Source organism: Fringilla coelebs (genome assembly GCF_963513975.1).
Source record: "Fringilla coelebs genome assembly, chromosome: 1".
Taxonomy (NCBI): domain Eukaryota; kingdom Metazoa; phylum Chordata; class Aves; order Passeriformes; family Fringillidae; genus Fringilla; species Fringilla coelebs.
The window spans coordinates 84,482,527-84,508,596 of NC_140028.1; the positions used below are offsets into that span (position 1 = coordinate 84,482,527).

General features: G+C 44.0%; 1 protein-coding gene across 1 annotated transcript in view; it reads left to right on the forward strand.

Annotated features, from left to right (window-relative positions):
- GMDS (GDP-mannose 4,6-dehydratase) overlaps positions 1-21,410 on the forward strand; it is a 406,670-nt gene extending 385,260 nt beyond the window's left edge. Inside the window, exons 10-11 of the mRNA XM_084213383.1 lie at positions 19,536-19,604; positions 20,495-21,410. Of these exons, the coding sequence (XP_084069509.1) occupies positions 19,536-19,604; positions 20,495-20,557 (132 nt within the window). The 3' untranslated portion in view covers positions 20,558-21,410. The remainder of the gene's footprint in view (positions 1-19,535; positions 19,605-20,494) is intronic.
- The last annotated feature ends 4,660 nt before the right edge of the window (positions 21,411-26,070 follow it).

Genomic DNA, 26,070 nt, shown 5'->3' on the forward strand with positions numbered 1-26,070 from the left:
TGTACTAGGAAGCCCTAGTGCAGAATCTTGCAAAACTGAAATGTATGTCTTTTTACTGAAATTAACTATAACGAAGGAGATATTTTGAATGCTGTAATTAAAGGTGCAGGATGGACTCTCCCCAGCTGCAAGCAGTAGCAGATACCACCCCACAAAATATGCAAATTTCTTTCCCTTTTCTTGGGCTTCATCAAAGTGTATCCAAACTTTTACTGTATCAACAATTGGAAACATAAGCAGATAAATAGAGGCTAGCTCCTTAAAATCATTGTAGAAAAAGCATCAAATTCCAGTTTTATTAACTTGCAAAAGAAATTTCTCCTTGCAAAACAGAAGCTTCTGTCTTCCCACATGTGAGGACACTGCTTACATACTGTAGAGAACAACTGGAATAAAAGAAATTAATAACCATACGGAAGAAAAAGAAAGGTGGCTAATTTTTTTTGTTTTTTATTCTTCTGATAGCTGGTGCTTGCTGTAACAGAAGCATCTAAAACCAATGTATTGGTTCTGTCTTTCTTGATTTTGTGGATATAGGCCTGTTTTTCAGAGGTCTTATATTTTTAAAATTTAATACGAGTTTTTAAATAGAAATAATTCTTAACTTGAAACAGCAGTGTCTCCTCTGCAGAATGAAATAAGAGTCCTCTTAGATAACTTAGATATTGTAGAAACAGTGGCAACACTTGCATGCATCTGGCTTACTTTCTGCTGGTACAGACAAGACACTCATTGCTTATTTTAAACTCCCAGTTTCTAATAACACCTCTTAGCTTAAATTTGGTAATTCTGATAAAAAAACAAAAGAGTGGAAGATGTATTGCTTGCTGTCTTCTTTCCATTCTGTAATTCAGGCCCCACTTCGTCCCCACCAGTACATTTGTTTCTACCCCATTAGTACTTTATTACATGCAGCATGATCTAGGTCTTGAAGAGGCATTGTTTGCACATAAACAAGCAGGTGTTAAAGCTCCTTTCATCATCTTGATGACACTTTAACATCTCTAGGGACTTGAATGAGGACACCTCCTTCTCAACAGAGAGGCAGCTCATCTATTTTCTTAGTGTACTCTCTATTCCTGCCCATTTTGTCCTTATGGATATCGAGCAGAGCACTTTCCTCTATCACTTAATCTTTCTCTTCATCCGTGCTGCTCCCCAGTATCTGTACAATAAGAGGCTTAAGGGACTCGTGGTCCATTAAGAAAGTAAGAGCTTGATATGGTCTGTTGAGCTGGCAAAAATATGTTCCTTTTCAACACCCCTACCCCAGGCTGGTACAGTCACAATTTTCCAAAACAATTGTTGTTTATGCTGAAGTTTTCCACGTTTGGTCTTTCTCCAAAAGCAGATTTCATTGTCAGGTTTTAGCAGAAGGCCTGCTGTTGCTGCTTGGGTGGGCACATGTAGGGAAGAAGGATATTTTTAAAACATCTGAATTTTATCATGCAGTCAGAAAAAAAAAAAATTCTGAGGTCTGGTACTTGGAATGAATGAAATTATTTGCTAATACCAAGCACAGATGAGCTTTTGCAGGGCAGTATGAAATATATATTGATTTAACCCATTTGGTTAAGGTCAAGAATGAAGTGACTCAATGTCCTGGCTTGTTACAGACATGCTATTCCTGCATGGAGAACTGATTTGAATATTGAGCTGTGGTTCAATGTTGTTGATTTCAACATGTGATGGATCAACCCCACAATTTCAGAGCAACCTCAATTTTCCAGAGAACTCGCAAGCCCTCCTGGCAGAGTTGTGCAAGACCAGAGGGTTAGTTTGTTTTGTTTTGTTTAATGGAGCTGTAACCTTGCCAAGCAGAGAGACAGACTGCACATCCGTAAGGACAACTTTTTGTCCAATTTTTACACTCTGCTGAGATCACAACAATCTCCAAGAGCAAATCTTTAAGTTTTTGCAAATATTGGTTTTGGTAATATGTCTCTTTGGGGTGTTTGCTTACAACGCAGCTCACATTTCTACCACATACTCCTAGATAAATCAGAAAATTTATTTGTGGCTTACTCTGCAACCTTGGATAGTAGTTTCATCTTTTTTTCTCCCTCTAAGGGGCCAAGAACTAGAAATTATCTGACAACAAATAATGTGTAAAGATAAGAAATTACTGTTGTTACTATAGAAATATGGAACTAGGTGAGTTCTACAAATACTGGCTTCATTACTATCATTACTATTATTGAATTAGTAGTTATGGGAAAAATTATAATGTAAAAGGAAATAGACAACTGAAAGGAATAGTTTGTTAGACTGAAAAGGAAGAGAAAAGTGTTAGACAATTAAGAATCCTCTTTATGGTCCAGTCCAAGAAGAATATTCAATAAAATTATATTGGTGGTAATAAAGTTATCTTCCTGGTGGCAAAATTGGAGATATTCCTGCTATCATTCCTCCTTATTCTTACTATCTACTACTATGTAAGTAGCAAACCACTAAGTTTTCTGAGTCAGTTTGTACCCAAAGCAAACATCAACATCTTTCTTGAAAGCATTCCAGATGTAACCAGGGTCGTAAAACAAAACAGAAGGTTGATGGTTTTACTGTGATGCAGGTTGCAATCAAGTAGTTATCTGATGGATCATCTACTTTTTATGATCCATCATGAGAAATATAGCTGTCATGTGAGGAATAGATTTCTCATCGTAAAACTTACCTCTGTAATTTCAGCACCTGAATAAGTGCTGCCTCAGGTGCTGATTGTGCTAGTAAACACTGTCTGAAGAGTGATTTCCCCATCTGTTTCTCCTCCTTCCAACTAAACACACAGTTTGGCAACAAGTGTGTTTCTGCAGCTCCCTCTTGTTCAGCAGCTTCTGCTATTAAAAATCTCCCATGAGGAGGTTCCTGTCAGGTAGCTGCTGATGCAGGAGTTCACCTGGGGAAAGAAAAGCCCTTGTATGTAGGTCAGTGTTTCTGTGGATAGCTAGTGAAGCAATTTCTCCTGGGAATGTTAACTATCTTGTGGCACAGATTGCTTCAAGTCCTGCTGCCACTGCAAGGGGCTGAACTCACGTACCTCATTCAACTCAGTGTAATAGGTGAGAGAAAAGCTCCTGGTTTATGTAGGGATTTTTAGCTCTGCACTGGTAAGGCAATTAACTTGGCATTTGGGGCAGATGTCTAAAATCAGAGCCCTCAAACCTCTTGTATCATATTTATGTACAGCATGCTCTCGATGGGAGAAAACAAGATACACATTGAGGATGTAGATCAAAACATGCAGAAAGTTGCAATGATTTCACCACTATCCATAGGACTTCTGGTATAAATCAAAGGGATGTTAGGAGCGAGGAAACCTCTTCATCTAAATGTGATGACTGAACCACAGGAACAAATTTGCCTCTCAGATTTGTGTTGCAGACCCCCTGTGTTAGGGAGAGGTTATATGTTTCAGCGTGCTGACAGACACTATTACATACTGGGCTTTACTCATCCCTGTTCCGCCAGCCCCCAATAGCCCTTTGCACCTCTGAATCCCTCTGCCTTTGGCACTTCTGCTGGTGAGACTCCCAGATGGGGGTGTGGTTTAGCTAAAATGGGTGCTTTTCACCAGAAGAATAAATTATTCTTATACTACTGTCTGAAAAGGGTGGATCTGGAGCCAATTTAGTGAGCATAAGTTACAATTGACTTTGGAAGTAATAACTTATGCTTTGAGCTTCCTTAGATGTATAGCCAAGGAGCTGTCTGGCTGCATGTGTTTTTACACATCTTTCAGCTAAATTAGAAATCCAAGTGCAAAATCTAATTTGTGGAGATATCTTGAAGATTTGTGACCTTCCCAGAAATACTTTGAGTCCATAAACGAGCCAGAGGGTCTCCTCTGGTTTCATCTACCTTTTTTTTTTTTAATTGCCACGTATGGCACATTGCTAAATAGCACATGAAGTTTATTATATCTTAATTAATGAATCTGAGTGTAATTTTCCCCAGTTCTGGCAAGCAAACTCTGCTGAAAAGCTGAGTAGTGAAGGGAGCCAACTTAACTGAACACTGTCTTCAGAGATGTGACCAAAGATTGAAGTATATTCATATGTGTCAAAGGTAGAAAAGCCTTAGGAAAGCATAAGATGGGGATTGCACTGAGCTGAGACATAGGAAGACAGCAGGTGGAGCCTTTAAGGAGATGGGGAGGAAGGAAATGGTGAAATGGAAGAAAGGCATAGTAGAAAAACATCAAATGGACGATTAAAATAGCCACAATTGGAGATACTAGGAATACCCAACAATACTTGATCCAAGGAGGAAGCAAGTTGGATGCACCTCCTATGCTATCTGTTGATACTGAGAAAGAAAGAGCTTAAAGCCCTGAAGCCAAGGAGAGAATCTGCTGTTGAGTTTAGTGGTCTTTATGCCACATTAGTGGGAAAAGAACCAAATCAAGCGGACATATGAAGAGCAAGAATAATGGCACATGGGGACAGTTCATTTCTTCCTACTGTCAAATTTATGAGTTTAGCCTGGTGGGATGCTACCAGCAGTAATGATGAACATTACAAACCTGGGCTGTATTTAGCCCACTCAGTCACTTCTTGGCCACACTCCTGATGATTTCAGTGGGAGATTGCATGAGAATGTGCAAGTCCCTCCTCCCCAGAAATAGCAATTCTCCCAAAACTTCGGTTAGATAGCATGACCGCGTGTATTGAATTGCTGGCATACTTTAAGTAAGCTAGTTAGCATCTCTGATGAGGTCAGTTAAACAATTTCAGCCTTGAATATAGAAGTTGAAGCAGTTAGGGTTTGTAGGAAGAAGAGCTTTATTTCAGAGAGATGCTGAAATTTGTATGAAAATACATAACAAGGCACACAAATGAGCAAAAATTACCTAACGAGAACAACAACCATCTCTAAATGCTCTTTTACTATGTGAATTTGAATGTGCTCAACATTATGTATGTTGCTACACTTATTTTTCCTCTTATGTAGACAGGCACGAGTCTTCCCTACGTTGTACTTTGTCTAATTCATACTCATGCAAAACACAGACCAAGTGGGAGTAAATCGAGTTTGTTGCACCTTCTAGTTAAATATGTGAATAACTATTCTGGATGTAAAGCAGCTGAAAACAGTACTGCTCTTACATAGCATTTGCATGTCTGCTATCATGAAGGATCACACGTTTCACAGAGTTCCTACACAGAAAGACTTGCAGATGATAAATGTCCCGTTACTCATGTAGCTGGTCATTTTTGTATGCAATTACCAGAATTGCATGCTCAGTTCCAGTAACCATGTGCACAAAAATAGGCTACAACAGCCTGCTTAGGGTTGTTAATAACATGGTCCCAAGTCTCAATCTTTATTGTTTTGTTGTTTTATGCTGGTTTTGTAACAGAACTGAGCTAGGAATTAGATTGGTTGTTGACTATTTGAGCAAAAGGCAGCATGCATCTACATGTACTGCCACGGCTGTAGGACTGCAGAATTTCTGCACTGACCTCCATATGGTTTAAATGCTGAACTTGGTATAAGGAGCTGATGGGCCAGAAGATAGATGCTGTACCAGGTGACCAGCTGTAGTGCATGGCTCAAACAAGGAACAAGGAGCTCCTGAAATTTTGCATTTAAAATCCTTAAAAATCCATGCATCTCAAACTATCAGTTTCATGGCGAGTCCTTGCCATAAGCAATTCAGAGTCAGCCTGCAGTAGTTGAGGAATACTTAATTGGCATTTCTCTTTTTGTCATATCACTGTTCTCATCGGTTCTAGTACGTGTGTTTTTTCCCGCCCGTACAAACCTCTTTGCCTTAAAGGACTCACGAAGGAAATAATTAAAAAGTACACAGAGGAAAACTGTCTGAGCAGGAGGGGCAGAAATCCAAGGTGCTGTAGGGAGTTGCCCCAAACACTCTTTTGGATGATTATTAATTTTTTTCTTACTATTATTTTATGACGCTGTTTATGTTTAATTACTCATGTTTTCCTAACCTGTGTGACAGGCATAATTTGAAGAGCAGTAGTAATGATCAAGCTGTGGAAGTGCCAGCTGCTGCCTACGTGCTCGAGCAAGCATAGAGCAGGCAGTGTCAGGAGACAACTGTCTCTTGATTAGATCTGAACTTCTTTTTTTCTCATGTTGATGAAAATGATCCTGACTGTTATTATTTAAATATAAATGATGCCAAAAGATGCTATGAAATGCGAGAGCTCTCTCAGGTCCCTGCCTGTATGGAATAGTAAGTCTGTGGGCCTTTGCTGCAGTATATATGCAGCTAAAATGTGTACCATTTTACTTGTAAAAGAGTCAGTCTAATTGGGTGTTTTCCATCTGAAAGTTAAGTCTTTAGAGAAGAAAAGACAACCCAATAAACTCATAAGTTCTGTTACTCTCAAGTCAATCGTAGTAGCCCAGGGTGGAAAAGTTGAGGAAGCAACAGTAATTTTTTAGTATTGCTAGGATGAGTATTTGATTTTTATGTGAAAGACACTATAAAAGAAAATCCAGGGGCAAAAATAAAGTGAAGTTGTAGACAAATGAGAAACATGTGGTTAAATAAGCCACCTGCTGCATCAAGGTGCTGTATGATCACTCATCCTTGGAGCAGTTTTCTTCTGGGGGGATTGATCACTACAAATCAATGGCAAGGAATTACCCAGGGCAAATTATGCCAGATGCAGTGTGATGTGAATGCTTGACTTCTTCACCTGAAGTAAGGTATACATCAGAGGGAAATGGTTGGATACAACCTGAGCTCTCTAATTATTCCTCCTTCTCATTTCAAGGTGTTGGTCAAGTTCCTAAATCATCCTGCCTCCTAGCTTCATAAAATGGGGGTGACAGTGTTTTCTTCCAGTTGTAATGTCATTCCTGTTGCTTAATTACATAAAATCTGTATCTTCTCTGGTGGTCCTTCGTTGTCCTGCTGTGCTGCTGTGAAGCAGTTCTGCATTGTCTAAGTGATAATACATCTTGTTGAAGTCTTGCTGAAGTTACAAGTGGAATGAAGCTTTCTTCATCTGCTATTGAGATTCTTGGTAGATACATGTAAGTTCTGTAATTCATGGCTTTGTGTGTTCATATGTATTGCCATTACACCAGAATACATCAAATAAAGTAAATCAAGCCAGAAGGTTTCACTGGTGACATGCACTGAAAAGGAGCTGTAGATTAATTCTAACAATATTCCAGCAGGTGATATTTGACTTTGATAAATATTCGGAGAAAGGACTGCCATTTCTGTGTTTGTGCAATGCATAATGGGACCCTTACCTGGCATCTCTGCCCTGCCAAAACATGAATGAAAAATAGGATTGCTTGTCTGAGGAACAGCTCTGTCTTTCACATTGAAACTTGGCAATAAATGATTCGTGTGTGAGTGGTCTCAAGAGACACTTTCCTTGTAAAGGAGTCAAGTGATTGATGAGGCATCTCACATTTTAAACATTATATAGGTGAAAACATTGGAGTATTCTGAGCCCATGCCTGCTCCTGTGTATGCCTGAACAGTTTGCTTGCTTTTTTAATTGTGGAACTAGAGGAGGTTTGGTAAGTAGGGCAGGACCAGTAGAAAATGCTAACTGTTTTCCTTCTCTAATTAAGTTTTTCGTGTTTGACCGCTGCAGGGTGAAGTAATGAAGTTTTTGGTAACAGATCCAAAATTCCTTTCTTCTTTAATTGAAAGTATTTAAGAGAAGAAGGTCATTGAGAGGACAGATTTCAAGAGATGGTATACACATTTGGTGATGTTTTGGAAAGAAGCAGAGCATATTAGCCATGCTTTTAAAGTGTATATGGCTAATGCACTGCCAAATCTATGGAATTTTATAGGCAGCTACTGTGAATAGTAATAGCAGTCAATGAATCTGCTTTTTATCCCTACTTACACTGGCACTGTGAGCTATAGGATATCTTATTGCTTCTTTAAAACTTATTTCAACAGAGTTTCAGCCCTGTCAGCAAATCTCTGCTGTGCTCCTGGTAATATGAATTGTCTCCCAGAACCCTGGAATGTTCCACACAAAAACCTGAGGGAAGAGAAAGCAGGTGTGTGATGGAGTACCACTGGAAAATAAAAAAAAAAAAATCTGTGATGATACAGAGAGAAAAGAAATTGAAAAAATGCTCAAGTGAAAAGAACACTATAGTAGAAATGAGGAGAAGACAACAAAATCTCAGTGTGAGGCAACTTGTTTTGATGATGGAGGAAAGTAAGACCAGGCTTAAGATGATGTTTGATGCTCAAAAGAGAAATGGGGCAAGCTTGAATGAAAGAGAAAGACTGGGAGACACATCAAATCAGGAAAGAAATATGTCTTACAATAAAAATAGCTAAATGGGATTTTACAGGAAAATAACTTCACCAAAACATGGGAAAGATTTAAACAAAAAAAAAGTGACAGAAGTTAAATACCAAGGTAAGGGAAGGATGGAAGAAAACAAAATACTGATCTTTAAAAAGAAAATAAGATAGTTGTATTCAGTTTATTGATTTAGTGGAAGATTGTGCGGTAAGTTTAATGTCTGCTCTGATAGTGAAAGATGTCATAGGGAAAACGATGATTTTTTTTTTTCCCAGGCTTTCCTGTGCAGGAAATGTAATAGGAAGTTATTTTTATTAATGAAGATCAGAGAATATGCAACAGCAAACTACCAAGAATGGTGTGGAAAATCCGGTTATTTTTTCAGTCAGACCAGAAGAACCTGTGGCCATTGACCAGCAGGAGCCTAAGGGTCAGATTAATAAGCAGCAGGATCAGTGAACTGCACGACAATTGGAATCTGTGCATCTTACACACCAACAAACTTCCATTACAGTCAAAAAGAAGTCTTGAGCACCGTACAGCTGGTATTTGTAGCCATTCATTAATTGCTTTGTGCTCTGTTTTGTCTGCCTGATCAACACAAACAGCAGACTTGTTCTATTTCATTTGCAAAGGTGAAACCAATTGATTTTACGGCAATATACTGCTTGCTGAGCAGTACTTTTCCATCAAGACAGTCAGGTTACACCAGTCACCAAAAACTGATGAGGCAGAACAGTGAGAGCCTTGGACAGAGAGACAAGGTCTTTGGCAGAATGTTTTGGAATTTGTTTGGGGGAGTGCACCCCTCGGTTCAGTGTAGCTGTTATGCTGAGTGTGCTGGAAGGACTTCATCCTTTCCAAAGCCATGACAAGCTGTGGCAATACTCAGCCCACATCCGCAACTTGCACTTGCAAGGGACTGTGAGATGAGGGAATGGGGAGCACAGTGCCTTTATTTGCAGCAATAGCATGTGTTTCATCTGTAAAAGAGATATTCATGTGTCTACCTTGTCTGGACTTAACCAGTGACCAGTGTTTTATCTTAACAGGTTTGGTTGAACACACATACAGAGTAAAAAGATGTTTGTTTATGGACAGGAAATGCATAAGCTTTTTAATGAATAAAGTGTGAGTTCTAAGCATTAAATGTGACGTGCATTGTTGTGTGCTACTACCTGCAAAGGGTTCTTCTTTGTAGTGTCCTACTTGGACTCAGGCACTAAATCTTTCATCAAAGCAAGTCTGATTATCTTGCACATGGTTTTCCTGAAAGGATGTTATGATTTTCTAGATGTTTGGTGGCTGGTGATAAATTAGGCTTTTATGATGTCATGTGAAAGGCCACTGCTTGGACTTCCTTCTCTATGAAGTGCACTGTAGAATACATTTGGGACATACTCAGCATCAGAAATTATCCTACCTTGTTTTATTTTAACCCTTTTGTGGACTCTTGCTTGGCTTGTAACTGTGTTCAGGCAAGGATAGCTTCAGTTTTGCTGAAAGGAGCCCCACAGTATCATGTTCAGAGTCCCTTCCATATGGGGACTTGAACATTTTTTTGCCCTTTGGGTAAAAAGATCTCAGTTCTTGAGCTCCCTTTAAGCTTTTCACAGCTTAAACTCTCTCCACATATTTTGTCTTGAAAAGGGTTTTCAAATCAGATGGGGTTTTTATTGAGAAATTGGAATGCAGTGAGGGGTGAGGGATAAGGTGATGCATCCCATAAATTAGATTGGGTTTATGGCTGTGTAGCAGGAGGCTGCTTCTAAAAAAAAACAGCCAGCAGTAAAAGGCAGATTGTGACTTTGTCCAGAGAAATGACAGCTCCCTTCTTCATCCCCCATACTGTAGGGAGGGAGTATTTTACAAGTTCTTTTCAAACAATGAGAAATGACTGAGCATCCTCCATGCTAACTTTTATGTACTAGTTAATCCATGGCAGGGAGGAAGACAGGAAGAGAGAATTATCCATCTCCTCTCTGTCTTCTTCTCCAAGTCCTACCACAAGCTTCAGAAGGACAGAGGTTTGTGTAACACTGTAAGAGTTAAGGAAGGGGGTGGCATCTCTCCCACCCAGCTTCAGTTGGTGAGGTGAAAAAAGGGCAAAGACAGCAACCGATGTTACAGGTAATTTAATTAGAATGTTTCAATTATATGCTCCTTAGATTAAAAATTCTATTATGAATAAAATATTTTTTATTAGGGCAAATATAACAGTTTGCCATTCCAAAAAATATTTTAGTATCATTTTGATGTTAACATAAAAAATGCCATGATTTTTTTCAGAAATGCTAATGTCCATGGGGTAGCAAAATCACCACAAACAATGCATCCTGTAAAAGAAAAATAATAACTCTATGAAGAAGTAATATCCTGAGTTCATAGCATTTATTAAATTGCTGTTTAATGCTCTAAAAGTAGATAGATAAATATCTGTAAGTAGAAGTAGAATACAAGATAGCTGTCCTAATGTTTACTGTTTTGTTACTTAGCATTTGGTATTTGACCAGAGGTGACAACTGAATTTGTTTACATTTCCAATATAAGTCACTATAAATGAAGTATCTTTTAGTGGAAGAAGAGAAGAAATTAAGTAGGATTGCAGCATGGATTGCTGGGGTTATCAGTTTTCCTATTCACCTTGACATGTCAGTCAGCAAAGACAGCTGAAAAAGACATTCATTCCTGCACAAAAACCAGTCAAACAACTTCACAAAGTGATTTCCTGATCTTTGCAAAGAATGTGAAGAGTAAGTAGTGATGAGAAAACTAATCAGAGCAGAAAAAAATAGTGAGAATTACACATAAAAATTTTAAAGGTATCATGCCCTCATCTAAATATACATAATGCAACAATAATACCACATCTGATGAGGACATTATTATCTTACTCATCATCCCCAAAATAGTTGTCAGAGTGGAGAACCAAGAGGAAAACACATTAAGTAGTGAGCAAAAGCTGGACTTGAAGGTACCAGTGAAAAGATAAGAAACCTGTTATTTGTCTATACTTCAGCTGATCTCCATCTTTATAAAAGAGGTTCATTTCTCATAGGGTCTTGGTTTTTAGTGATGTGCAGGTGACACATTTGTCCAGAGAGACTGAATAAGCATGCTCTTTTACAACCTCCTCCAAACCTCTGCTGTGAAAGGAAAATTCACAAATGCTTCTAACCCATGTCATGCAAAATCCACGTTATTCAGACACCTCTTAATGCCCAGGTTAGTTTGAACTTGGAATTGTTAGCTCACACATCAGCAGCCAGGCTAGAGGGCAGTGGAAGTCAGTGGGAGTGGAACCACCTGTAACCAGCATTTGCAAAGAGAATTTCTATTTTGTTATAAGAGTTGGAAAATCTTACTTTGATAATCATTAGTCTGTATTTTAGCAAACATGCTAAATATTTTATCTGTGATGTGTGTGTTTGGATGACCCAGTACAACGTATCAAAAAGGAAGGGCTTTTGCTGGAGCAAGGCCATAGAAGGACTGCAAAGGTGGTCAGAGGGCTGGAGCACACCTCCTATGAAGACAGGCTAAAAGTCTTGAGGTTGTTCAGCCCAGAGAAAAGAAGATAGAAATAGAACAGTCTTCCTGTACCTACAGGGGACCTACTAGAGAGCTGGAGAGGGACTTTATGAAGCACGTATTGAGAAGCATGTAGTGAGAGGACAAGGGAGACTTGCTTTAAACGAAACTGTAAAAGGGCTCAGATTAGATACTAGGAAGAAATTTCTCACTGTGTTGGAGGTGAGGCACTGGAACAGGTTGCCCAGAGAAGCTGTGGATGCCCCGTCCCTGGAAGTGTTCAAGGCCAGACTGGATGGGGCTTGGAGCAACCATGGCAGGGAAGTTGGAACTAGATGATCTTTACTGTCCCTTCCAACCCAAACCTTTCTCTGATTCTGGGATTGTGTCCAGCCCTCATGCCTGAACTATCATAATTATGGTCAGTATATGGCAAATGGAGTGGGTTTGATTTTCCTCCTCTCCTCCAGAAGTTCTCTGCTTTTTTAGGAGAAGGATTCCTGTGAACTAGAAATGATCTTGCTATTTGGAAGCCTCTTTGGCACTCTGCAGGGCCATGAGTTGAGGTTACAATTGCACTTACTGGGGAACAATTTCCAGGTCTTCCCAGGCATGCAAAATTGGGCCTCAGGGCAAACTGCGAGGGAGGGAAGCACCCGCCTCACTGCAGCCAGCTGCAGGAATTTGGCTCTTTGCGGCAGCAGGGCTTTCCCTGCTGCAGGGGGAACACTCTCCGGACTGCCTCATGCATGGCAGCCCGAAAAGCAGCCACGGTGCCACTTGCAGCGGGATGCCCTGGCACGGAGCTGTGCGGGACGGCTCCTGACGAGCGAGCTCAGCTCCGGATCCAAAGCGAGTGAAATTCAGCACTGGCTTCGGGGATATCGGGCTGTAATTCGGGAGGAATTTTATCTGGCTCGAGGGACGGCTCTGGCCAAGATGTTTTCTCAGGCTTCGCTTGGCAAATGGACAGATCTGAGTAGCGCTCGGCCCTGTGAGGGGCTCTTGTGCCGGCAGCTCCGCCGGCGCTCGCCCCGGGGCCGCGGTCTCTCCTCCCCGGCTGCGGCCCCGCGGCCGTGAGCGGCGGCACCGCCTCCGGCCCAGCGATCCGGGTCCGGCGGCGGCCCGGAGGCACCTGGGGCCAGCCCCTCCTGCCTCGGCGCTTTATCTGAGCTGGCGGTGGGGCTGCCAGGACCGGCGCTGAGTGAGCCCATTTCCCCAGAGCGGAGCATTGTTCCCGGCCTCCGGCCGCCGCGTGGCCCCGCTGATGGACAATACCACCCGTCCCCGACTTCCTGAGCAGACCAGACAGCTTGCTGTTTTCTTCGAGTCTCTTATCACCCCCTGTCATTGAGAGAGAGGTCTGGCTTCGGCTTCGGTTGGGGCTGATAGGCAGCAGCGAAGTGGAAAAGGCGCAGGGGAGGGAGGGGAAGAGGAGGAGGAGGAGGGAGAGGAGCTCCATTACTGTTATTATCGCCCTAATGTTTATTGCTGTTCCGAGTTCACTTGCCTTAACCCTTTGGAAGCTGGTCAAATTAAAGATTATCAAACTGATAAGATAAAGCCGCTGTTGTAACGCCCCTGGTTCCTGGCGGAAAAGCCAAGGTTGTGCTAAGGTTTTATTGACTGTGTGGTTTGTGTTGATGCCTTATTGCTGGAGTGCAGGGGGATCCCGAGATAAGACCTTACCCTGAAGATGCCCAGCACTCGAAGCCAAGTTCCATCGGATGTATTGGGGCTCAGCGCCGCACAGAATCAGTCCCTTCCTCAGGTCATTCTTTCCCCTTCCCTTCCTCTTCAACATGGTTTTAGTAAAGATTAAACTTTCTGAATAGGGAGGGGATTTGCATAGGAAAACATGCTAGGGGAAAAAAAACATTGTGCCTCTTATTTTCAATGGCATTTAGTTATATGTGAGTTTCAGCCTATTGGTTGCTTTCGCCTTTTGCCTTTTCCTGTGGTTCTTTGCGAACAATACCGTCTTTCTGCAAAAGACTGCTGACCCAAGAGTGGAAAGCAGTCTGTTCATGCTGCATTAAAACAAATTTAGATCAGGAACCAAATTCACTGGCATTCTTCTATTCCCTTGGTACCCCAACTGCTCCACAACTTTGCTTTTCTAAGAACAGTGGAAAGAAAAAATGAAAACTGAGCGACAACACATTTTGGCTCATCTTAAATTCCTGGAGATGTTTATCATGCTCCTTGTTAGGCTTGGGCTTCGCTCTTCAATATGTTTTATCTTCAGTCTCCTCACATTTACTATGGAGATAGGAGTCTCTTGCTTTATGATTATACAGGGTTTTCATCCCTGTTACTATAGATATTCTAACAAATACTACCCTTTGCAGAGAAGCCAAGCCAGTGTTCTCTGTCCCGTGGATCTCCAGAAGAACAGGCAGAGCAGTGCACAGGAGACACAGTGCTCATTACTATGACTCCGTCTGGGGTTTGGTCCAAGCTCGGCTGAGCCGTGCACTGAATTTTGCACCAGTAAGGCACAAGTTTACAGGCTCTACAGCTCTGGTTTAGTCAGATATTTCTACTTTTCTTAACAGAGTGCTCAAGAGAAGTCACAGTAACTGTTTTCCAATATTGCATCTGGGTAAAAGCATGATGTCCTGGGCCTGGTGGCAAGTGTGGCAGAACACTAGGGAATGGGGGATAAGGTTGATGGTGAAAGAACTTCCTAGTGAGCAATGCATGCAGTCTCCTGACATGTTTGCAACACTTCAGCAAGGCTGTTCTCCAAGCAATAAGCTGCAGCAGATGCTCATATGTACTGTGGGGCTGGTGTTACTACTGAGATTTGCTACTTAAACTCTCTTTAAAAAATGCTAAATGTTTAGCATTTGTAAATGTAAAATGTTTCAGGAAGTACACAAAGGGGAGATTATTTCATAATATAGACCTTAGTATATACATGTGATATAAATTTTTAGTAGGGCCTGTTGTGATAGGACAAAGGGTAATAGGGCAATAGTTTTAAACTTAAAGAGGGTAGATTTAGACAAAATATAAGGTAGAAACTTTTTGTGATGAGAGTGGTGAAACACTGAAGCATCTGAAGCAGATTGCCCAGAGAGGTGGAAGATACCCCATCCCTGGAAACATTTGAGGTCAGGTTGGATGGGGCTCTGAGTAACTGACCTAGTTGAAGATGTCCCTGCTCAGTGGAGAAAGTTTGGACTATATGAACTTAAAGGTGCCTTCCAACCCAAACCATTCTAAGATTCCATGATAATGAATAAAACACAAAATTGCAGTCTAATCAATTATCTATGTGTTTTGCTTTGTTTTTTTAATGGGATAAGTTAAAGCTAAAAGGTAATGGTTTTAAGAAGAAAATAAGGAAAATAAAATACTTGTGAAACTTTGGCCCCTCTGTTCCTGAAACCCTTTTTGAAAAAACATCTTGAGCAGAAAAGTGCAAGACTAAACAGTCAAGCCAGAGCCTCCACCAAGCTGGGTCAGGGCTCTTTGCTTATGGGAGCCCTGATGTAACAAATCATCTTCCAAGCAGTGGTGCTGATTGTGAAGGTAACCCTGGCTGCTTTTCAGATGCAGTTATATTGTTGTGCGCTCAGATCAAGTGTGTTTATTTTTAGAGGTAAAGCCTTGTCTGTGCTTCAGCAAGCAGAGCTGGGCACAATTCCATCACAGGTGTTTTACTGAGGACTTGATCTCAGTTTTATTTTAGTGTAAGAGAAAGCAAAAGCTGGCACTGGCTGCAGGCTTCAGTGAATGCACATTTGAAAGGGAATCAACTGAGCTGTAGTAATAAAGGAAGCCTTGGCCTTCTTTCAGGCCACACTATCTCCTTTTTCTTATGTTGTCTTGAGGCTTTAAATTTTCAGTTAAAGTTAATTGAATGAGACAGTGATACAATGCACAGTGAAACCAGATCAATCACTGCTCAAGACAAAATAGGAGTAGCAATGACACTCAGAACAAGAGCTTGGGAAATGTGATATTTACATTAAAATATTTTACATTTTTGTCTCATGGTTTAAAAGCCAAATTTAAAAATGCCTTACCACATTGCATAACAAATTTCTCGCTGCTTATCTGTATGCGTTTGTGTGTGTGCATTTGTACAACAAAATTGAATAATCACAACAGCAAATTTAGTAATAATGGGGTATTTTCTACACAGTTACACAGCCTCAATTGCAGAAAATGTAAAACAGAAAAACTCACATCATAGGAACTCATTCTGTGAGCTGCATATAAAGCCGTAGGAGAATTTACTTGCTCATATTAAGTGGCAACAGGGAATTTGACTGCTGTCTTTCCATCTTCCTTCCCTTTAAATATTTACCTGGATATTGTTTCTGACTCTTAGCGTGCCATTAAAACTTGTCATTATTAGGCACTTATGTTAACTGCTTGGATGGAAAATAAGGACTTGTTCCTTACAAAATGGATAAGTAAAAGCAAAGGCTTGATTTTATGTTCATGGTCTGAGTGCTGTAAAAACAACAGAAAGCCCTAGTCAGTGTTTTCAGGGTTATAGACTCTAGCTCAGTATCTAAATCCTCAGAGTTTTCAGGGAGTCAGAGGGCTTTGTTTTCCTGTCACTATGTAAAGCACAATGGCACAGAAAAAGTAATCCTGCAGGAATACAAAACATGAAGTGGTGTTCAAGTGGTGTCATTTTATCAGGTGCTTTTCCATCAGGAGTAGGGATATGGAGCAGTTTATGCTCACCAGCAGATGTTTTTCAAGAACCACCCCCCATTTCCCCAAACCCCCTCCCCATCCCCAAAAAAATAAAAATTCAGGTTTTCTGTAATGGAATCTGATCTCTTCTTTCTTCGCTTTCTGATCTGGTTGTAGTTCCAGAAAGTGATGCCCTGGAATTGAAAACTTAATACACTTTGATGATGAATATACAAGAGGGTTTTTTTTGGATAGTGGGGTTGTTTGTGGATTTTTTTTTCCTTTTGGAAGCCTGGCAGATGCATCTCTGCTTTCAGTGAAAAACTTAAACAATATAAACAAGCAGTCATTTTGTTCCAAGAGAAGCTTTTTTTTTTTTAATATTCTTATTTTATTGTAATTACCTTATTGTTTTCATATTATGAGCTACTTGTAGAAAAATACAGGAAACATGACTGCAATACAATCCTTTAATCAGGAATAGCTTTGTTCCAGTCATCATTTCCACTCAGTGTTGAAACTTTGGCTAATAAGAATACAATCAAACCTTGAGTTTAGGTGTAATATGGTGTTAATATTATGGTTTCATTTGTGTTTCTCAAAAGGACATAAACTTCTTCAGGAGAACCACTTTTTACCCAGGTCAGCTGGGGAATTTGTATTATCATATATATTAAATCTTCCATTATTTTCCCCTTTTTCTTTTTTTCTCACAGATTATGCCCTAATACATTTACTGCATTATTGTTAAAGCTTGTGAATTTTCAAAGGAAAAACACGAGGGTTTTTATACCTAGATGGCTTCAACATACTAGTTGTTTGTGTGATCTCTGTGTATAATCCAGCACTGCAAATACTTCCCTTTTACTGATTTGCAGCCTACCCCCAGCCTTATTTTGGCCTACTCAGCAGATGAGTGTTTATGTTTTTGAATAAAGGGCTGGAATTAGGTAAAGTATTTTTTTAGATGATCTGTTTTAAGAAAAAGCATTTGTCCAAGACAGTTAAAAGACTGCTCCCAAGCTGTTCAAAAGCAGAATGCAGCTACATACAGCAAGCCATGGCAATTCATTTTGTGCTTCCCAATCATTTTTTCTTTAAAATGGGAAGCCAGTATCTTAGATAAGGATTAGTTTCAAAGTATGTTTTTGATACAAAGATTGTGGATGTAAAAGTTTTACTTACACAGCATTTATAAAAATGAAAATCTAAGTTTTATGATACAGCTTTTATTACATAAAACTAGGTGATATTAAAACACTTCACTTCTAGCTAATGGCTTGAACTAGGGGTGAATAAAAAGCAATTGTTTTTAAACCTAAATTATTATTTTATGAAGGATTTCCTTGTTTCCAGACATGTATATATACACACGTATGTAAATTAAACTGAACTCCAGATAAAAGACATACCTCCATGAGCACATTAGAGTCTGATCCAAATTTTATCAAAGCTAATGGGCGTCTTTCCCATTTCAAACCAGATTTTGCAATCCATATTCACACGACCCTCCAGGGGATCCCTCAAGTTGATGCAGTTTTGCATGACTTGGCCTCAAATGTCTGCTGCAGTTTCAAAAAGCCCATTATAGGGCTGCAGTAGGAAATCTTTTAGTCTAATTTAAGGAAATCATGGCATTTTTTAAATTTTCATATCATTTTGTTCTTATCCTTCTGTTTACTCTCTTCTGAAGGCAGGATGAAATGCTTTTTAGCCTAAAGACTGAACTAGTAAAACTGCTGCCTGGAATAAGTCTCGGCAGAGGTGTTTGTTCCACATCCCCTACTTCAGTGCCATATTTCTTTTGGTGGATTTCCTCTGCTCCTGGAAGCAAGCTGTCTAGCTTTCTTGTGCACAATTATGAAGAAGAATTTCCTACCTTTTACTGCATAGGATGAGGTGATTTTGGAAGTTAGCATGACCTGAACCACATAAGATAACATCTGAAAAATGTAGCATGCAGCATGACAAGTTAAAAAAAAAAATCTATATTCACAAAATGCTCCTTAGCTCCACCGCTGGCCAGAGGGTGGAAGAGAGAGAGAAAAAGTTCTTGCATTTTTCTGGAAAGTCTGCTGTGTTACACCATACAGTCAAATGAAAGAGAATTCAGCCTTAGCTTTGTTGTTCTGTAACCAAGCTGGGTTTGTTTGGGTCTCTTTAAACATAGACAGATATAATTTTAGTATTTATTGCTACAAAGATACACAGCTTGTGAGAAGAGATGATGTATTTTATTCAATCAACACATACATTTGGGAAAAGCTAACTGTTTAAACACTGTCTTCCAATTTTAAAGAAAGAAAGATACAGTCAGTTTTTGTATTCAATTAGAAATGCAGTTAAAGGAGATTTTTGTCTTTGTTTAATTTTATTACATTATGTTTGATCACTGGTTGTGGGATTATTTTGGTGGGGTAGCTCTTTTAAGGAGACTTGAACAGTAAGATGAATATGACCAAAGTCTTGGTTTCTGTAATGATTTCAAGGCAATTTCTTTTCATTCATTCATTTCTATTCATTTTAGACTTTTATTTGCATGTGAATACTCAAAATACTCTAGGAAAAAAATATGTACACATTCAAAAGCTGTATGTTTACTGGTGTTGCATATGGTTACCCATACCCATAACAGTCTTTCAGCATCATTTGTCTGTGATCATGTTTTTATTTGAAAGAGACTAGATGCCTTTTTTGCTCTGTGATTTATATTATTTAAACAAACTGGGGAAAATAATTTGAATCAGCTCATTCACTAGCATGACTAAAATGTACAATAACTTATAAAATGTTCACTGTTATATGGCTGTAAGGCTGGAGTTCAAGCCCTCTGTGTACACACAAAGAATAACGCTTTCCATCTGAAATAGCCTGGCAAAAGGATGCTGCCTCCTGGTGATTTAATAGGCATATGAGCTTCCACTAAAACTGCATCTTCAAGAGAAATAATTTGTCACTGGAAGAGTCCAGTTGTGGGCCTGGCCCATGCTCAGCTCACAGGGAAGCAGGAGCAATGGGGAGGCCATCGGGGTGGTGAAGGTAGCGGTCCTTGCAGTGCCTCTCTCTTCTTTTCCGCAGGATTTTCTGCAAGGGGACTGCACCAAAGCCAGGCAAAAGCTGAACTGGAAGCCGAGAGTCACGTTTGATGTGAGTGGCCGTTCTGTTGTACCTGATGGGTGTTCATGTCCTCTAAAAGCAATTCCCAGGGAGAGGAAAGGAGGGGGGACACGTCTGTGTGGGGTGACCTGGGCACCCTGAGAAACCCCATTTTGGGGTGCCTCTGCATGGATCCTTGCTTTGCAGAAAGCAGATGCTGTGGCAGCAGCGGGCATCCCAGGGCACAGCAACGCACTGACACACCAGGGCCTGGGCCAGGGCTGCTGTGGGAGGGCCCAACAAGGCCCCAAAGCCCTCTCCTGGTTCCTCTGTGGGAGGGCCCAACAAGGCCCCAAAGCCCTCTCCTGGTTCCTCTGTGGGAGGGCCCAACAAGGCCCCAAAGCCCTCTCCTGGTTCCTCTGTGGGAGGGCCCAACAAGGCCCCAAACCCTCTCCTGGCTCTGCTGTGGGAGGACCCAACAAAGCCCCAAAGCCCTCTCCTGGTTCCTCTGTGGGAGGGCCCAACAAAGCCCCATCCTCTCCTCGTTCTGCTGGGAGGGCCCAACAAAGCCCCATCCTCTCCTCGTTCTGCTGGGAGGGCCCAACAAAGCCCCATCCTCTCCTCGTTCTGCTGGGAGGGCCCAACAAAGCCCCAAAGCCCTCTCCTGGTTCCTCTGTGGGAGGGCCCAACAGAGCCCCAAAGCCCTCTCCTGGCTCTGGTGGGAGGGCCCAGCAATGCCCCATCTTCTCCTAGCTCTGCTGGGAGGGCCCAACAAAGCCCCATCCTCTCCTGGCTCTGCTGGGAGGGCCCAGCAATGCCCCAAAGCCCTCTCCTGGCTCTGCTGTGGGGGCCAGGGGGGCTTGTCATGCTCTGGGGCATTCCTGACATGCTGCCCATTTGTCCTTGCACTGGGCCCTCATCTGTCTCTCTCCTTCCTGCAGGAGCTGGTGAGGGAGATGGTGGATGCTGATGTGGAGCTCATGAGGAACAATCCCAACGCCTGAGCCCTGGCTGGGCCCAGCAGGCATCGCAGGACCCATGCCACAGCTGGCCAGCACTGCCATGAGCCACCAGGGTGGGCAGCTGGCCCTCCCTGTGATGGTTTTATTGTTGGCCTGCCCATGTCTAAAAGACCAGTTTTATTCCTGTCTCCACCCTCTACATCCTCCCAGTGCCTCTTGCCCCATACATCATCCCAGGGTCAGCTCTGCCTGGGCTAAATCTCTCTTCTGCCGCTAACCCGGGAAGGATCATACTGTACCTGAAAAATTGATCAGCCAAATCAAGTGATTTCATTTTTAGTTGAGACTTGTCTTTCTATTCTCTAGCACCTCCAGCATATTTTTAGTACTTAATCCCATTTGAGAAACAAACCATTTCCTGCCCCCCACTCCTCCCATCTCCACATCAGCAGACCTTTGGTGCAAACATGGGCTTACCATGCCTCCAGACCTTGTTCCGCAGTTTGCCCTTTCTGCCTTTCCTGAACACTCCTTGTTTTTCTTTCCTGCAGCCTTACCTCCACCCCAGCAGCCCATTCCCAGCACCTGAACTCTGTAAAAGTTTGGATAACTTGATATAACTTGCAGTGAAATCGCCTTTTGACCATGCTGAATTAATTCCTAATTGCTGGAATCGCTTTCAAACCAGTCAAGCTGGGGCTTGTATATGTTTTTCAGATCTTCAATTCAGAGTGTGCATGAGTCATAGAAAGCCTTTTTGTCCAGCACCTTCTCAATCCAGGGAGATTAGGGTGTTTTGATTTTTGACCCCCTCCCCCAAGAATCAAACCATTCCCCATCCACCCTCTTCCTGCTTACTAAAATTAAACCTCAGACAGGAGCGTGAACCATTTCAAAAGATGACTTAAGAAATAAAAACAAAATAAATAAAAAAAGCTTTAAAAAAATAGAAACTTCAAGGTGAGTAAATATTTTTTTGCTTTTTGTGCCAAGGTACCTGGGTTATCCAGAGGTCGTCAAGCCCATACATTTCCCGTTGGTTTAGGATCTTCCACCCACCAATTACTCCCATCATTTTAACTTTAAGCCTGGAAGTGAGCGAAGAGCAAGATTCACAGGAGGGAGACACACAGGACATACACTTGCTTGAAGTGCGTCTCCTGCTTTTTGGCTTCGTCTAGGGGGGACCCTCATGTTAAACGGAGGCCAATCGCGGGATGGGGGGGTAGCTATGCCCGGGAGCGGTCCCCTGATGGAAATGATGCGGGTGTCAGGAGGGAGCTCGAGAGCAGCCTAGGGGGAGCCGGGAGGGTCCTCCGTGCGCCGGTCTCCAAGGGCGGCATTTGCGGAAAATGCGCCGCGCGGAGTGGAGCGCGCCCGGGCAACCGGGGCAGCCGCTTCCTTTGGGGCTGTTCCTTCGAAAGCGCGAATGGGGAAAGGGAAACGTGGGAGCCCGGCCGCTGCTTGAGACCCTGCCTACAGGTGCACAGAGTACGAGCCCTAAGGAGGAAAGGAGAGGGGGCTGCGGGGACAGAAAGATGTCCCTGTTGCTCTCCCTCCAAGCATCTCCCCACGCGTATAAGGCTCTCCAGCCCGCACCCTCGGGGCTCTTCCAGCACAGACCAACGCCGAGCAGGTCACGGACACTCAGTCCGGAGGCCTGGACCTCCCTACGGCATCACACACACATTGCCACTCACCTCCCGTGGATATATTTATAAAAACCCTCCTTGCGTGTTTTTCTCCTCGAATGGGTACAACTCCACGGCTGCCTTCCCCCCGCCTTTTATTTTTAAGAGTAAAACAACACTAATCCTCCTTCCCGTGGGTGCATGTCCTTGCATTAGCTGCGCTCTTCCGCAGCGTTCACACCGCGTGGATCTGCTACACAGCCCCTGCAGGACGCCCTTGCCCCTGTGCCTTGGGCACCCACGCGTGCGCGGCCACCTGGCCGCGGCTGTGCTCTGCGGCTGCCTCCCGCACCCTGCCACGGCCGAGCGGGTCTCCCGTGCCCAGCGCTGGCCCCCCCGCCCCGGGGCCGCGGCGGGTGGCGGAGGGGAGTGGGGCGAGCTCCCTCTGCCCGGCCGCACCGAGGGCTGCGCCCTCCGCAGCGCCTCGGCCAGGCGGTCACAGGCTGCGGGTGGCGGGTCTTCGGTGGCGAACGGAATAATAATTTTTAAAAGTATTCCAGCGCTTTTATGGCAAGGCATTTTTTAATGGCAGCAAACTACTTTTTCGCTTACAGTGATTCACTAGCAGGCTTACTGGTACATCTGAATATTAGTTTACACATCTCTGCCGAGGACTGGGAGCTTCGACTTCAGGGTCTTTTCTTTGGCATCTCTCACCGTAGCACACTCCAGAGAAGCATTTTCATTCTCTGGTTTCTCTGTCTATATTGGAGAACAAATTGGGAAAAGGATGGGAAAGTGAAACAGACCAAACAGTCCCTCACGGTGGCCTGGTGCTGGGTGTCTTTCTGCTGCCTTTGTAGGGACAAAAAAAAAAAAAAAAAAGGTACTGGTCATGACAGGCCAAAATGCACACTGCCCTGCTGTTTTTTACCATTTGGCAAAGGTCAGAACTGCTTTTCGGTTCCCCTAACACTACCTTCCTGCCTGATTCTTAATTGCTCCTAAAGTACCGCTCTTTGACCACGGGATCATGTCTTAAAAACGAAATAAATAATAACTTGTAAGCAAAACAAAGTAAACCACTAATAAGCTTCGACTTAGAGAGATTATATGGTATATGTAGCTGATAGAACTGCTACAGACTTGCGTTCTCTACATCAGTTTCGCGTGCACGTCAAGCATTTTTTGTGTGCGGGTTCGAAAGATACATTCCCCCTCTGCCCGTCTCTGGTCTCATGTACTCGCACTACTCATGTATTGCAACACTGCAGCTTCGTTAATGGAAAAGAGCAGCTCCAGTAGTAAGTAACCGAGCAGGCCTCCGGTCCCTCACATCTTTTGCAAGCTTCCAACCATCTGCAGCAGCAGCACCGAACAAAGCGAAAGACAAGGTGGGTTTAACCTTTCCCGGAACCGCTATGGCACCGGCCGAGAAAGGCAGGTTGGTGGCCAGGGCCAGACTATAGACACCCTGCACTGGCCGGAGCCGGGAATACGGGCCCGGGACTCTTCCGGGGGTCCCCGCCCGGGCAGCCTGTTCCACTACGTCGTGGGAAGCGGAGAGTTCACCCTGCGCCGCTGCTACGGGGAGAAGGATAGCAATGGCAGCGCTGGGTAGTGAGGGCTGCCCGGGAGTGCGTCCCGTCAGAAACAGGGGACTCGGGTGGGCAAGGAGAGGAGAGAAAGCCCAGCTGCTGCCCTGCGAGCTGCACAGTGCTCGGGCCCGGTGGGGAAGGCCGGCCTGGCCTTGCCTGCGGCTCCCTGCCCGGCAGCGCCAGGAATTACGAGCAGCGACGGCCGGGCTCGCTCCCCCGCGCCCGCCGCCTGTCAGCGCTGCCGCCGCCGCACCGTGTCTCTTAGCCATAACTCAGCCCCTCGCCTCCGCCATAGGGGCCACTGCCCTTCCCCAGAACCTGTCTTGACATTGGTAAAAGTACCACGAGAGCCTCTTTTAAGCTTATTTTTCCCCTTCTCTTGAGGCCTTTCAGGGGCCCCGGCCACTCGTGGCCTTCCAGGCACCGAGGAGCGCGGCGGGGGCCTGAAGCGGGGTGGCCCCACGGCAGCACAAGCCCTTGCCGCTTCTGGCAGCGGGCAGGGCCGGGGGTCGGCGCTGCCCCAGGGCCCGCCAGCGACACAGCCGGCCTGCTCGCCGCCCTCCTCCCCGGCCCCGGTGAGAAAGGCCGGCGAGACAAAGCGACGGGGTTTTCCTCGGGGTCGCACGGCAAAACCGCCAGCGCCATCTAAAAATACACCTCGAAGTTTGGAGCGCAAGCCCGAAGGGTAAAAGCAAACGGGGGCTGAAAGCAGAGCAGCCCCGCTCCTCGGGCTCGAACACGCCGACTTAGGGGGGTGGTGGGAAGAGGCTCTGCGGCCGGCTCTGGTCGCTCTCGGAGACGCATCGAGTGCTGCAAGGGTATTTAGAAAAATAAAATTTAGGTGTAAATTGGGAAAATGGAAGAGTCTGCCGCCGCCACCACCTCCCCCCGACTCCTTGCACATAAAGCAGCCACGTCCCCCCCGGGCGGACATGAGGGTCACATCCTCTTCCCGCTACTCGCCCGGTCGGGAAGGCGTGCTCGGGGCTGCCCCGGAGCAGCGCAGGGAGAGGGGCACCGGACGGGGGTCGCCGCCCCTCCCGCCTGTGGGTGGCAGCTTTGCAGGGGTGGGCGGCAAGGGGAGGCCCCGTCGGCTCGCAGGGCCGCGCTCCTGCCTCCCCTTGTGACCCCCCTTCACCTCTGATGGTTCGCTGGCTGAGCATTGTCTCCAGACACAACAAAACCAGGACGGAGCCCTGGAGCAGGCAGGGCTCCAACGTTTTGACGGGTGGAAGAAAAACATCAACAGATACTTTGCAATTATTTGGTGATGGGGGCTAAAGGAGAGGCAGGCGGGGGAGAGGTCGCTTCGCAGCAGCAGACGCTAATTGCAACCTTTGCTTTGCTAATGAGCTCGCACCGGTGCATTCCGCGCTCCATCACCGTGCCACCCCCCCCCCCCCACCCCCACCCCCCCGGCGGAGCGCTTCGGGGGTGGGAAATGGCGTCGGGAGAAAGTCGTAATTTTTCTGCAATTCGTTATTCGGTTTTAAATTCATCCCATCCTTGAGAGGCGAGGCTAGAAGCGCTGGCCGCCAGCACTTTCATAAATCCTCGCTTGGGGAAAACGGCGAGCGGCTCCTCGCTGGCAGGGCCGAGGTGTGTGCGAGCGCCCGGCCCCGTCCCACCGCCTGCGCCCCGTCCCACGCCGCGGGTAGCCGGGCATGCCAGGCCCGGGGCCGGCAGAGAGACGCGTCCTCCGCCGGCTTACGGCTGTAGCCTCCACACAATCGGATCGGGGGATATGCGCATACAGAACACACGCAGAAAATAGAGTTTCTCTCGAAACTCGCATCAGAACGACACTGGGAATGTATTTATACTGCGCAATCTTGCAAGCACCGACATTGTTTAAACAATTCTCTTCTGCTGCGGACGATATTATCAGTACTTTTACATTATCTTTCAATGGAAAACAGTCTTCTTTTTCCTTATTTTAAATATTTATTTTTTTTAAAGGGGGAAAAGAAAGAGGAATAAAAAGGAAGAAATTAAACTCGGCAGCTTAAATGTTCTGGCAAGTAAATAAATTCCAGGAACGTTTTGGGAAAAACGTTTATGGCTTTTTTTTCCTGATCCGAGCACTTGCCTTCTGAGGGATGATGGTTGTAGTGATATGACCTGTTTATTCATCAATTCATATAATATATAAATATCCTGAACTCATGAGTGCAATAATTTGCGTTTTTTCTACTGGAGGAAATTCAGCTATTTTAAGAGTTAATGGTTCTAAATGTGTTGGTTTTCCTGGATTCTCCCCAGAGGTGATGGGGGCTGGAAAGGAGGGGGGATTCCAGTTTGGGGTTTTCACTGTTGTTGTTTTAAT